The following is a 14524-nucleotide window of genomic DNA, read 5'->3' as shown; positions in this document are numbered from 1 at the left end:
AGTGTCGGGGCGCACAATGCGCCTCCTCCCCTCGCTAGTATCCGCCCCGGAGCCGCGGCAAAGATGTAAAAGAGCCACATGCGGCTCCGGAGCCGCGGGTTGCAGACCCCTGGTCTAGGGGGTTTTTCATCTTGCGAGGCATTCGTCTTGCGGGGTACCACTGTATACGGGTGGACTCTCCATGCCCTGACCGCAACAAAAGGACTGATACTGATGAATTGGAAAAATAAAAATGCGGCTCCCTTCTACGATTGGATTGGAAAGTTATACAAACTCACAACATATAAACGACTTGCATATAAATGCAGACTTGCCATGGACAAGTTCAATGACATTTTGGATCCGTTTTTACAAATATTGTAATAGGTTAAGGTCTGGTGAAGTACAATAACAAACTTGTAAAATATAGTTTGGGGGTTTTCCACCTCTCCCCCCTTTATTTCCCCCTCTTACACAGTTTCTGTTTCTTTTTCTCTCTCTCTTATTTACGTCTCACCATGTTTAGTGCACATATAATTTTGTAGTTTTTCAACTTTCAATAAAGATTGTTTTTTTAAGAAAGTTAGACTGCTTATTTGCCTTCTCTTTGCTTAAATTAATAAAAACTTCTTCCTGTTGCTTCTCCGCCACCAAAGAGTACATTGAGGTGGAGAATTCAAAAATGTTTTAAGCCATGAGCAAAATATTCCCTTCGCTCTTCACCTCTGAAACATAACATTTTTCATCATGGAGGACAAAAAGCCTCCCAAAAATCCTTGGAATGTGAAAAATCCTACCTCCTTCCCCATTTTAAAAAGTTCATTTATTGAAAATCAAAGTAGTGCATACAAAAAACTCCAAGTTAGAAAAACACTGTAAATCAATTCAGCCTTTTACAACATCACTTTATGCAAGTAAGAAAAACAAAACAAAAGGTAAGAGGAAATGTTTTCCTCAAAATGCACATCTTTGGAGCCATCGGTTGGTTCACACAGGGGAGAAACGGTATAAATGCTTTGAATGTGGAAAAAAGTTTACTTCCCGTTCCGGCCTTGTAAGACATCAGAGAACCCACACAGGAGAAAGGCCCCATAAGTGTCTGGAGTGTGGAAAATGTTTCCCCAGAAATGGAAGTCTCAGGCGACACCAGAGAATCCACACAGGAGAGAAACCCTATGAATGTAGAGAGTGTGGGAAATGTTTTCATGAGAAAGCTGAACTTCTGAGCCATCAGACTGTGCACACCGGGGAGAGGCCTCATAAATGTGCGGAGTGTGGGAAATGTTTTATTTCAGCATCACATCTTGCAATCCACCAGAGAATCCATACGGGAGAGAAACCCTACAAATGCGTGGAGTGTGGAAAATGCTTTTCCCAGAAACAACACCTCAAGCAGCATGAAAAAATCCACACTTGGCAGAAACCCTACAAATGCGTGGAGTGTGAAAAATGTTTTGCCGACAAATTACACCTTCATGTACACCAGAGAATCCACACAGGAGTGAGACCATATGAATGTGAAGAGTGTGGGAAATGTTTTTCCACTTCATCAAATCTTATTATTCATAAAAGAGTCCACACAGGAGAAAAGCCACATAAATGTTTAGACTGTGGAATGTCATTTACTTTCGCACAAAGCCTTAGGGGGCACCAGAAGACCCACACAGGAGAGAAACCCCACAAATGCTTGGAGTGTGGGAAATGTTTTTCAAGAAGAGACACCCTTGTCTCCCATCAGAGGATCCACACAAGAGAGAAACCCCACAAATGCTTGGAGTGTGGGAAATGTTTTTTAAGGAAAGACACCCTTGTCTCCCATCAGAGGATCCACACAGGAGAAAAACCCTACAAATGCATGGAGTGTGGGAAATGTTTTTCCTCTTCATCATATCTTATTATTCATAAGAGAGTCCACACAGGAGAGAAACCATATAAATGTTTAGACTGTGGAATGTCATTTACTTTCGCACAAAGCCTTAGGGGGCACCAGAAGACCCACACAGGAGAGAAACCTTACAAGTGCTTGGAGTGTGGGAAATGTTTTTCAAGAAGAGACACCCTTGTCTCCCATCAGAGGATCCACATAGGAGAGAAACTCTATAAATGCTTGGAGTGTGAAAAACCCTTTGCTATAAAATCAGAGCTTAACATGCATCTAAGGATCCACGTCAGAAAGGGAGTCTTTCAAAACACCAGGGAATTCACACAATAAGTCAATCCTATAAATGCAGAGAAACAAAATCCCTTAAGGAGCACCAGAGAACCCACACAGGAGGGAAACCCTACAAATACTTGGAGCGTGAGAAATGTTTTTCTCGGTAAAAACATCTTCACAGACACCAGAAAGTCCACACAGGAGAGAGGCCTTACCAATGTGTAGAGTGTGGGAAATGTTTTTCAGAGTGGAAGCCTTCGAAAACACCAGAGAATCCATATGGAATAGAAAGCATATAAATGTTGGGAGTGTGGAGAATGCTTTGTAAAGAAAGGAACCTTTTATCAACATTGGAGACTCCACGAAGGAAATACAATGCAAGTGTCTGGAGTGTGGGAAATGAATTGCTGCTCATTTGGACCTTCAATGGCACCAGAGAATCCACAAAAATGGGAAACCCATTAATGTTTTGAGTGCGGGAAATGTTTGTCCTGGAAGGGCTAGGCTGGGGCTGCCTCAGGGAGTCCACACAGGAGAGAAACCACACCAATGCTTTGAGTATGTGTAATGCCAGATATTTTTAGAAGGTGGTGTCTCCTGATCTCGATGTAATGGTAGCTTTAAATCCTTTTAACTCTATCTGTACATATAATGAGGACTTCCCCATGAATTTATCTATATGATGAGAACTTGGCATAAATCCAGAGGTCTAGACAGCTGGCCTGCTAAGGAGTCAACTAGCGGACAGACCTGTCTTGACCCAACCATGGAATTGGCAATTAGACATAGACTTTGGCTCACCGCTGGGAACAGAGGGAGTAACTTTGCTCTGTGCCAACCACAAAGATAATGGAGGATGGCTACAGAACTTAAAGAGCCCACCTGCTATTAGATCGTGTTTAAAATCCTCTATATAAGGGCTCAGCAACAGCAGCTCTCTAAGTCCCTCGTTCGAGTTCTGCTGGTGAATGTCAACGTTGGCCCTATAGAGGGAAGGGAAGGATCTCCTACTCCCAGGGTCTCTGCTGCAAATGAGATGAACCGTGAACTTCGCTTTTGCAGTTATCTCCATAATATCCTTTTGATCTTGTATCCTAAGTGTCCCTCATTACTGAGTATGGAATATAGATGTTAGACTGCTAGAATAATATTTAGAATATACTGGACCCCATTACGTTTCTTTTAAAAAGGGCTATCTCAGGTATCTTAACTGTTGGAGATGCACTAGGGATAATGCTTCTCTAAAACATACGTTTTTTCATGGTCCTATAACTGAAACTATGAACAGAACGGTATGGAACAACCTTATATTTACTGAGCAAAATATCCTCTTGAATTATATACCCGGCACATGGAAGTGCCGGCACATGGAAGTGCCTTACAAAAGGACTATACGAGTGGACTCTCCGTGCCTTGACCGCTGCAAAAGGACTGATACTGATGCATGGGAAAAATAAAAATGTGGCTCCCTTCTAAGATTGGATTGGAAAGTTATACAAACTCGCAACATATAAACAACTTGGATATAAATACAGACTTGCCATGGACAAGTTCAATGATATTTCAGATCCATTTTTACAAATATTGTAATAGGTTAAGGTCTGGTGAAGTACAATAACAACCTTGTAAAATATAGTTTGGGGTTTTTCCACCTCTCCCCCCCTTTATTTCCCCCTCTTACACAGTTTCTGTTTCTTTTTCTCTCTCTCTTATTTACTTGTCACCATGTTTAGTGCACGTATAATTTTGTACTTTTTCAACTTTCAGTAAAGATTATTTTTTTAAAAAAGTTAAGACTGCTTATTTGCCTTCTCTTTGCTTAAATTAATAAAAACTTCTTCCTGTTGCTTCTCCGCCACCAAAGAGTACATTGAGGTGGAGAATTCAAAAATGTTTTAAGCCATGAACAAAATATTCCCTTCGCTCCTCCCCTCTGAAACATAACATTTTTTTATCATGGAAGACAAAAAGCCTCCCAAAAATCCTTGGAATGTGAAAAATCCTACTTCCTCCCCCTTAAAAAAATTTCATTTATTGATAATCAAAGTAGTGCATACAAAAAACTCCAAGTCAGAAAAACACTCAGTGAATTCAGCCTTTTACAATCTCACTTTATGCAAGATAAGTAAGAAAAACAAAACACAAAACAAAAGGTAGGAAAGAAAAAACTAAGGTGTAAAACTACTAACAGACTAAGTATGCTGAAGTTCCAATTTCAAAGCATCATAAAGTAACTGTACATTTTCCATTTTGCTGATGGTATTCCTTTTACTGATATTTTTACCATTCTGCTTTGAGGTTAGTTTCTTGAATGGTCCAGTGGAGGACAACTTTCAGGAAACAAACGAATAAGATCTCCTCGGTGTTGAAAAGGGCCAAATTCTCCTCCTGACAACCTTGATGGGGCTTAAGGCAGTTTTACACTGGAAGTGCGTGAGGCTGCCCCGCATCTCCCTCTTCCGCCTCTTGTGAACTGAGAGGGGATTGCAGAGGCCAAAATGCTCTTATTTCTGTCTTATTTCTGTTGGGTGAGCCTTAGCCGGAAGGCAGGACCCCCTGCGCCAGCCCAGCTCCATTTCTCCTCTCCCGCCTTTTCCCCAAGGGGCTCAGGGCGGCCTCTGCTGCTCTCCGCTTCCACAGCTACCATCACAACCACCCTGTGAGGTGGGGCAGCTTGAGAGGCCGCCAGCAGCCCCAGGTCGCTCCCTGGTCAGTACTTTTGGTTTAGATGGGGGCATGAGACGCTTAATGCCATAGTCACGGGTTCGAGCCCCACGTGAGGTAAAAGAGCGCTGCGTTGCCGGGGGTTGGACTGGATGACCCTCGGGGTCCCTGCCAAGTCTAGAATCCCACCACGTTGACGTGCAAGTCGGTTTCATCTTTTTCATTCTTTTTGCCGGGCACCGCTGCGACGTGTTAGGCGGTACAGAGAGGTGTGCCAGTAGGTGAGTAAATAGAAAGGGAAAATGAAAATAAAGGAGCACCCTTCCCCAGAGCAGAAAGGTACTTTTTCCCTCACAGGGGAACAGACTACAAATCCCAGAATCCTTTGCGTCTGGGAAAAGGGAAAAAGCGAAGGGGCAGGACATCTCAAGAGGTGCCTGTTTCCTCTGGCCAGCCCCCATTTGTGAGGGTCTTTTGCAGGATGCGTCCGGCCATCGCGATCTCTGGGGTGCAAAGAGGTTTTGCAGGGGAGGCTGAAGGTGGGAGCAGGAAGGAGTCTTTGCTGGCAGAGGCGCCCTTCGGAAGCATCTCTCCGCGGGTGAAAGGGCACCGTCTGAACCCTGCAACACGTGAATGCCGGTGAGGGGGCGGGGCAGGAAAGGGCGGCGGGAAAGATGAGCCATTTTGGCTTTTCCCATTGCACGGATAAGTTTGCACGTTGCATCGGGGTGAAAGAGGAGGAAGGGGGGATTCTCGAGAGCAGAAGAAAACTCATTCATTCATTCCTCTTTGAAAGCTTGGTGGAATATTGTGCATATTTTTATTAAATATCTGGACATTTTAAAAAATCAGATAACATAATCCCCTTTTTTTAAAAATGAAAAAGTCTGCAATTGCAGTACCAACCTGAATATTTTAAAGTGTTCTGAAATGCCTTGTATATCATGGGGATGGGGTGTGTGGAAATCTCAGATCCTGGGGCCAAATGGGGGCCTAGCTGGACTTCTCATTCCCCCCCTCCCCCATGCCAGCCCCTTCTCCCTTGGGTGCTTCAGCCCTGCTCTAAGTCGGGTGCTTTTGCCTGGCTAGAATATGCCATCGATCGTTCCCCTGAGCTGCTAGGCCGGAGTTGTGTGTGCATGTAAATAGACCTCTGGTTTCCGTGTGGCTGGAATGTATCCCATGGGTTGTGTGTATTTTACTTCCTTGCATTCATACCCCACCGATCCTGCGAAGAACTCAAGGTAGTTTGCATGTTCCCCATCTCCCCATTTCTTCCCCACAACATCCCTGTGAGGGAGGCCAGGCTGAGAGACAGTGACCGGCACCAAGATCACCCAGTGGGCTTCATGGCCAGGTGGGGATTTGAACCCCGAACTCCCAGGTCTCAGCACAGAACTCTAACCACTACACCACATTGCCACTCTGGACTAGCAGTGCTTCTTGGTATTAGACGGGGGTCTTTTCCCAGCCTCTCTTAGATAGATCACGAATTGGACTTGGGGGTATCTGCTCTGCCAAATGAGCTAAGGCTGCTCTCCAATCTCTTTATTTATTTTTTTGGAAATATTTAATTTTCACATATTACAAATTCTTTTAAAATACAGTTATAACTACTCTCTCATATCCGTTGACTTCCCATCCACCCTGCCATGGTGTTTTCTTATTCCCTTACAAATCTGCAATGCTACTTATATTACACTGGTACCTCAGGTTACATATGCTTCAGGTTACATACGCTACAAGTTACACACTCCGCTATCCTAGAAATACTGCCTCAGGTTAAGAACTTTCCTTCAGGATAAGAACAGAAATCGTGCTCTGGCGGCGCGGCTGCAGCAGGAGGCCCCATTAACTAAAGTGGTGCTTCAGGTTAAGAATAGTTTCAGGTTAAGAACGGACCTCCGGAACGAATTAAGTACTTAACCTGAGGTACCACTGTATATCCATTCTGGACTTAACCATCCTGGGGTCCTTACCTTTTTTATTATTATTAACTCTAATTTGTTCACTGCAGTCAACCCCAGGAAACAGCCATAGGCTGGGGACCCGACCTTGGGTTGCAAAAAGTAAAAAACAGAACACTCTGAAAGCTGAGATTTTTAAAAAACAAACCCCAAAGTTTTTTAGATTTTTTTTTTTACAAATATGTAAAAAAAACCTTAATTTTTTTATCAAAGATTTTTTTCAGTGCCAATGAAAACTATTAAATGCATAGAAAAAGAACCTACCCACGTGGCGCTGAAACAAAAACCTTGCACATCCACTGTGTAAAAGAATGAAAGTCTATTATCCCCCTTCTCTCTCTCCCCAAACCTTATACTGCAAGCAGGAGAGCTTTCCAAACTTTTCAGGTGGCTGACACATTTTTTAGACGTGCATTATTTGTGACGCAGTAATTCGGTTTCCCTAGCAAACCGGAGGTTAAACTCATCCCTTTCCAGCCCCGGGAGGAACGTGGGGAGTGTTTAAACGCCACAACTACACACTGCAGCTGACATAGTAACGTGTCGCTGTAGCAGGAACCCCCCCCCCTTTTCACTACATCGTACTCCACAAGCACCACACACACACACACACACACCACCCCCGAGCCTGGCAACGTCCCCTCTAGAGGGGCATCTCCCCAAGGAATGATAGCCTTCCGTAAATAAGGAAGCGCTGAACCCCTTTTCTTGTATTCCCTCCGACGCTCCACTTCGCCCTATCTTTATTGTGAGTAGACCGGCCGCCCGAACTCCAGGTCAATCAGCTATCGTTTCAGCCAATCAGCATTGCCAAACAGCGCCCCTGGCGGCGGCTACGCTGGTACTGCAGCCGGCATCCACTATTTTGCCACTTTGACAGCTCGCTGATACAATGTTTCCGAATTAAATCGACCGTGACTGATTTAATCAAGTCTTGCTACATTGTTTCCGAAGCTTGGAAAAATACTTCAGACTTCAAAGCCTTCTCTTCAGAAATTCACCAAAAATCAGCCGTACATCGGATTCTCATCGGACCACTTTTATTTTGCCCCATGAATAAAGGACTATCAAAGGGGGGTGATCTGGCACCCACCAGCCATAATCCCCCGACCGAGCGAACACGTACTCAGCGCCCCCTCCCAACTGACCTTTTACCTTGATGACCTGCTTGATGGGTCCAGACAGAAACCGGCCTAGGACACAATACTTTGCATGGGATAGTGTATTCCGCCACAACTAAGACAAAGGGAACTGTGACCAGATTTCCCCAGGGGGCAGGAAACTGCGCCCTTTTCCTTTGTCTTCCAAAATGACTTACGGGAAAGAGGGAGAGGGGCACTGCCCAGGTGTGGGGGGATTCGGATTACCTGCCGGACCCCTCCCCTGACTCCTCCTGTTCATAATATAATCATGATGTAAATATGATGTAATTTTGAGGGTGTAGCTAAGGGGATTAGCAACTAATAAAATTTTGGGTTCTCTTTTGTTCGGGGCTTCCATGTTGCTTCACCTCGTGGGCGGTGGGAGTCCTGTCGCGACAGTCTTCTCTTAATAAAGACCAAGCCTACTGGCTGCTGTTTTGCTCTGAATTGCTCTGGCTGGTGTCTTTGTTTCGTCCAAGGGAGCCCTCGGGTTTTTCCGGTAACATCGCGACAGTAGTGGCAAAAGTCCAGTATAGAGCATTAAAGTCTCACATTGAAGATAAAGGATCGGAAGAAAGAACTTTTATGATTTGAAAACGGAGACAACTTGTGCACTTTTTTGTTAACCCAAGAAAATCAATAATAATAATAATAATAATAGAATGTAGTTGCAAGGATCTATGGGGAAGACGGAGATTCTCTCCTCACTTGCCACCAAAGGTTTTCCTGAGGCGCTGTAGTTTTTGCTGAGGGCATTTTGTCATTACAGAGATCGCTAACCTTTGAGGATATGTCTGTTTATTTCTCTAGGGTCAAAAGGGCCCCCCCTGCTGGACGTTGTCCGAAGAGCAAGGGAGGCCATGCTGGAGAATGAGGGGGACGTGGCCTCTCTGGGTAAGGAGCCTCCTTCCTCGAGTCTGGAGCAGTCCTTCCGGGACATTTTCTTGTCACTCTTCTTTTGGGGTGGAGGGGCAGGTGGGGAGCAGGTTTGTTGCACAAGAGCTGCAAATGTACTTTATTCTTAATGCCATCCATTTTTATCCCAACCTTTCCCCCTCCAAGGAGCGCAATGTGGGGCACACGGGTCTCCCCCTCATTTAATCCCCACAAGAAGCCCTAAACGGCCTGGGCCCCATATACCTAAGGAGCATCTACATCCCATCATTTAGCCAGGACACTGAGGTCCAGCTCTGAGGGGCTTCTGCTGGTTCCCTCAACGTGAGAAGTGAAGCGATAGGGAACCAGGCAGAGGACCTTCTTTGTAGTGGTGCCCTCCTGTGAAACACCCTCCAGTCATATATCAAGGAAATAAATAACTATATAACCTTTAGGAGCCCTGTATCAGGAAGTTTTTAATGCTGGACATTTGATTATGTTTTTATATGTTCTGGAAGCTGCCCAGAGTGGGTGGGGTGACCCAGTCAGATGGGTGGGGTTCAGATCAAAAAGTATTAGCTTCCCAGGTCCTAGTCGGGCACTTTAACCACTGCGCTGCACTCTAGCTGTGCAAAATGGGTTTGCTGGCATGTGAGGGACTCCCACCAGCGTAACAGCAATACTCCAGAAGTGCCAACCGAGTCCCCTCCCTGGGGTCCTGGCAGTGCAGTCCTGACCCCCCACCCTGCAGCCATCTTCAGCCGTCCTCCCTTCTCCTTCCAGCACAGAGCAAAGGACCACCTTGCCCCCCGCAAACATGCAGCCCCCTAACCCAAGGTACTGTTTAGTTATGGGTCCTCGATGAGCGGTCATTGGGGATAGTTTGGACCATAAGGCCGAATGCTTCCTCACTTCTTCTTTCTCCTCTTCTTCCTTCTTCTTCCTTCTTTCCCGCATAGCACTGCCGCTTCCCAAGACGAGCCTCGTCGCCAGCGCAGAGCAAGCGGAAGAGCCCAGGACGCCACAATATCAGATCTCAGACGGAACAGGGGCTGCCATTTTGGACACCAGCTCAGGTGAGGCAGTTTGGGTGGGATGACGAGTCCGTTCAGTGTTTCTCCTCCCTTGCTGAGAATGGGCAAGAAAAATGTTCTCTGTTACTTCATTTTAAAAGGCTCTTTCACTGGTTATACCTTATGCAGTGGGTGTTGTGGGTGGGTGGGGAGAAGTGGTATGACCTCCGTCTCTCACGCATCATCTGATCCAATGATTTCAGTCTGGATTCTGAAGCTACTTCTCAGCCATCTTCAAACCCTGATTCCACTTTCTTCACTCTCTCTGCAGGAGACTGGAGGAGGAAACACTTCTGCCCAGAGAGTGGCCAATGCTTTGCCTTCAGTTTGGCTCTTGCTAGACACCAGAGAATCCACACAGGGGAGAAGATCCAGGAAAGCTCTGAGCGTGGGGAATGTTTTGGTCAGAGTTCAGAGCTTGTGAGCCCTTTGGAAACCCCTGTGTCTTTGGAGTTCAGGAAGGTTCTTGCTCATCAGCCCATCGTTCTGATCCACCGGAACATCCATGCAGGAGGAGATAAGCCATATCGCTGCTTGGAGTGTGGGGAAGGTTTTCCCCGACTCTCAGATTTTGTGAAACATGAAAGAGGCCACACAGGGGAGAAACCCCACAAATATGGCAAGAGTAGGATTGGGTTCCCCAAGAGATCACAGCTTCATGGACCCCATAAAGTCCACACAGGAGAGAAGCCCCACAAATGCAGTATGTGTGGGTTATGCTTTTCTTATAGGTCAGAACTTGTTACCCATCAGCGAACCCACACTGGAGAAAAACCCTATAAATGCCTGGAGTGTGGGAAATCATTTCCTCGCAAGTCAGTCCTTGTGGTCCATCGGAGGCTCCATACAGGAGAGAAGCCACATAAATGTTTAGACTGTGGAATGTCGTTTACTTTAGCACAAAGCCTTATGAGGCACAGGAAAACCCACACAGGAGAGAAACCCTACAAATGCTTGGAGTGTGGGAAGTCATTTGCTGAAAAGTCAGGCCTTGTGATCCATCAGAGACTCCACACAGGAGAGAAGCCCTATGAATGCTGGGAGTGTGGGAAATGTTTTCCTCAAAATGCACATCTTTGGAGCCATCGGTTGGTTCACACAGGGGAGAAACGGTATAACTGCTTTGAATGTGGAAAAAAGTTTACTTCCCATTCCGGCCTTGTAAGCCATCAGAAAACCCACACAGGAGAAAGGCCCCATAAGTGTCTGGAGTGTGGCAAATGTTTCCCCACAAATGTAAATCTCAGGCGACACCAGAGAATCCACACAGGAGAGAAACCCTATGAATGTAGAGAGTGTGGGAAATGTTTTCATGAGAAAGCTGAACTTCTGAGCCATCAGACTGTGCACACCGGGGAGAGGCCTCATAAATGTGCGGAGTGTGGGAAATGTTTTATTTCAGCATCACATCTTGCAATCCACCAGAGAATCCATACGGGAGAGAAACCCTACAAATGCGTGGAGTGTGGAAAATGCTTTTCCCAGAAACAACACCTCAAGCAGCACGAAAAAATCCACACTGGGCAGAAACCCTACAAATGTGTGGAGTGTGGAAAATGTTTTGCCAGCAAATCACACCTTCATGTACACCAGAGAATCCACACAGGAGTGAGACCATATGAATGTGGAGAGTGTGGGAAATGTTTTTCCACTTCATCACATCTTATTATTCATAAGAGAGTCCACACAGGAGAAAAGCCACATAAATGTTTAGACTGTGGAATGTCATTTACTTTAGCACAAAGCCTTAGGGGGCACCAGAAGACCCACACAGGAGAGAAACCCCACAAATGCTTGGAGTGTGGGAAATGTTTTTTAAGGAAAGACACCCTTGTCTCCCATCAGAGAACCCACACAGGAGAGAAACCCTATAAATGCTTGGAGTGTGAGAAATACTTTGCAAGAAAATCAGAGCTTAACATGCATCAAAGGATCCACACAGGAGAGGAAGCTTACAAGTGCTTGGAGTGTGGGAAATGTTTTCGTCAGAAAGGGAATCTTTTGAAACACCAGAGAACCCACACAGGAGAAAAACCCTACAAATGCATGGAGTGTGGGAAATGTTTTTCTTGGTCATCATATGTTCGCAAACACCAGAAAGTCCACACAGGAGAGAGGCCTTACCAATGTGTAGAGTGTGGGAAATGGTTTTCACAGAGTGGAAACCTTAGAAAACACCAGAGACTCCATATGGAATAGAAAGCATATAAATGTTGGGAGTGCGGGGAATGCTTTGTAAAGAAAGGAACCTTTTATCAACATTGGAGACTCCACGAAGGAAATACAATGCAAGTGTCTGGAGTGTGGGAAATGAATTGCTGCTCATTTGGACCTTCAAAGGCACCAGAGAATCCACTAAAAAGGGAAACCCATTAATGTTTTGAGTGTGGGAAATGTTTGGCCTGGAAGGGCTAGGCTGGTGCTGCCTCAGGGAGTCCACACAGGAGAGAAACCACACCAATGCTTTGAGTATGTGTAATGCCAGATATTTTTAGAAGGAGGTGTCTCCTGATCTCGATGTAATTTTAGCTCTAAATCCTTTTAACTCTATCTGTACATATAACGAGGGTGTGCTGGTCCAGGGGGGAGGTTACCGTGGGGCGAGGTCCAGGACCTGAGTTGAGGGTCAGCAGACAGTCTCTCCAAGGGCGAAGCGGGGTCCACAGCGAGAAGCCGGGCAAGAACAGGAACTCTGGGGGAACAGGACTGGATGCTGGCCGAAACAGCTCTTCAACGATGTTGCTCCCGCAACCTGGGACCGGGCTGACTGGCCTTTTATCTTCTCTGAGGCCAGGGGCGGCCCTGGCCCCCAGGAGACCCGCCTCTCCTGGCCTTAAGGCGAGCACTCCTCCTGGGAGAAACCAGTTCCCTCCGCCTCTCTGCCCTGAGCCTCTGCAGTTCAGGAGAGGCTGAAGGGTTACTGGGCCCCGGGGGAGACTCACATGTAGGCACTGAGTCCTCAACCACCTCCGGAGCCAGAGTGGATTCACCTGGTGCCTGCTCCTGAGGATCTGGCACAGGTGCAGGCGCTTCAGAATCAAGCCCCTGCCCCAGCTCAACCGGCCCTGGTGGCGGGGACTCCTGTGCAGGCTGGGATGCCTCCGCTTCAGCCCCTGAATTGGATTGCCAGGCCATCACAGAGGGCTTTCCCATGAATTTATCTATATAATGAGAACATGGCATCAAGCAGAGGTCTAGACAGCTGGCCTGATAAGGAGTCAACTAGCGGACTGGCCTGTCTTGACCAAGCCATGGAACTGGCAATTAGATATAGACTTTGACTCACCGCTAGGAAAAGAGAGAGTAACTTTGCTCTGCGCCAACCACATAGATGAGGGAGAATGGCAACAGAACTTAAAGAGCCCACCTGCTATTAGATCGTGTTTAAAAGCCTCTATATAAGAGGCCGGCGGCGGCAGCTCTCTAAATCCCTCGTTCGAGTTCTGCCGGTGAACATCAACGTTGGTCCGATTGAGGGAAGGGAAGGATCTCCTACTCCCGGGGGCTTCTCCATGAAGATCTCCCAAGCCTCGTCCTTTGCATGCAGGAAAGGGCTCAGATGCACAAGACCCGGAAAGATCCGTGTCTGGAGCTCAAGTCTCCAGGAGGGACCTAGCAGGCTCCTGGCAGCCGTGGATCTCCCTTAGTCTGCAGATCTTCCTTCCTTAGTCCAGCATTTCCCCCGTCTGGAAGCAACGCTCAAGTCGCCTCCCTTCCTGCGAAAGAGCCTTTCCCCTCCAAAGCCTAGCAAGAAAAAGCTCCTTCTGCCTCTTGCCCTGCAAAAGCCCCTGATCTCGGGGACTGGCGAGAGAAAAAAGCAAAAGCCCCTTCGCCTTGTGGGACTCCCCACTCCTGGGCTCCTTTCCTTCTCAGACACAAAGGCTTCTGGGAGATTTAGTTTCAGGCTTTGGCCCTGAGCCCCAGGCAGGCTGAGATTTTGGGGTCGTGGGAGGGTGCTTTAGAAAAACAACAACCCAGCAGGGTAACTGCCCCTGAAGGACCAGGTGCGCAGCCTGGGAGTCATTTTGGACTCACAGCTGTCCATGGAGGCACAGGTTAATTCTGTGTTGTTAACGGAAAATCCGAGGGCTCCCTTGGGTAAAAGCAAAGACACCGACCAGAGTAACTTGGAGCAAATCAGCAGCCTGTAGGCCTGGTCTTTATTAAAGAAAGACTGTCGCGACAGGACTCCCACCGCCCACAAGGTGAAGCAAAATGGAGGCCCCAAACAAAGGAAAACCCCAACTTTTATTAGCTTCTAATCCCCTGAGTTACACAGGTAATCTGAGTATCATGACACCTGGCCGGAGCCCCTTCTCCCCCTCCCCATGAGTCATTTCCAGAAGACAAAAGCATAGGTGCAGTTTCCTGCCCCCTGAGGGGAATCCAATCACTGTCCCTTTATCATAGTCCGTGCTGAATCCACTCGTGTATGCAGTTCGTTGTGTTCTTGATAGTCTTCTGTCTGAGCCTATCAAGATGACTATCAAGGTTGCCATGCCAATTGGGAAGGGCTGTAGAGTACGTGCCCCCTCGCTCAAGGGATTATGTCCGACTGGCATCAAGCCACCCCCCTTTGATAGCCCTTGTAATATGAAGCAGAATAAAAGTGGTCTGGTGAAAATCCGATGTACGGCTGATTTATAGTGAATTTATGAAGAAACTGTC

The 14524-nt window shown here is 46.7% G+C and overlaps 1 protein-coding gene across 3 annotated transcripts; it reads left to right on the top strand.

Moving 5' to 3' along the window:
* The first annotated feature begins 4182 nt into the window (after positions 1-4182).
* LOC308469488 (uncharacterized protein) lies at positions 4183-14480 on the top strand. 3 transcript variants are annotated; one of them, XM_080992014.1, is made up of 4 exons: positions 4183-5079; positions 8718-8801; positions 9743-9859; positions 10128-14480. In XM_080992014.1, the coding sequence occupies exons 2-4, from the start codon at positions 8768-8770 to the stop codon at positions 12053-12055; spliced, it is 2079 nt and encodes a 692-aa protein (XP_080848140.1). In that variant the 5' UTR covers positions 4183-5079; positions 8718-8767; the 3' UTR covers positions 12056-14480. The 3 variants fall into 3 exon arrangements, with proteins under 3 accessions (XP_080848140.1, XP_080848139.1, XP_080848138.1); XM_080992013.1 differs by lacking the exon at positions 4183-5079 and adding an exon at positions 5112-5396; XM_080992012.1 differs by lacking the exon at positions 4183-5079 and adding an exon at positions 5112-5437.
* Positions 14481-14524: the final 44 nt, after the last annotated feature.

The sequence above is a fragment of the Podarcis pityusensis genome, assembly GCF_964106645.2.
Source record: "Podarcis pityusensis genome assembly, chromosome: 2".
NCBI lineage: Eukaryota > Metazoa > Chordata > Lepidosauria > Squamata > Lacertidae > Podarcis > Podarcis pityusensis.
This window is presented reverse-complemented; position numbering and strand designations above follow the sequence as displayed.

What these genes read in the sequence shown, in the direction of transcription:
- LOC308469488 (XM_080992014.1), top strand. Translation starts at nt 8,768, where the DNA reads ATGCTGGAGAATGAGGGGGACGTGGCCTCTCTGG. An exon ending in GGGGGACGTGGCCTCTCTGG is followed by an intron (nt 8,802 to 9,742) that starts GTAAGGAGCCTC and finishes TTTCCCGCATAG; the next exon opens with CACTGCCGCTTCCCAAGACG. An exon ending in CATTTTGGACACCAGCTCAG is followed by an intron (nt 9,860 to 10,127) that starts GTGAGGCAGTTT and finishes CTCTCTCTGCAG; the next exon opens with GAGACTGGAGGAGGAAACAC.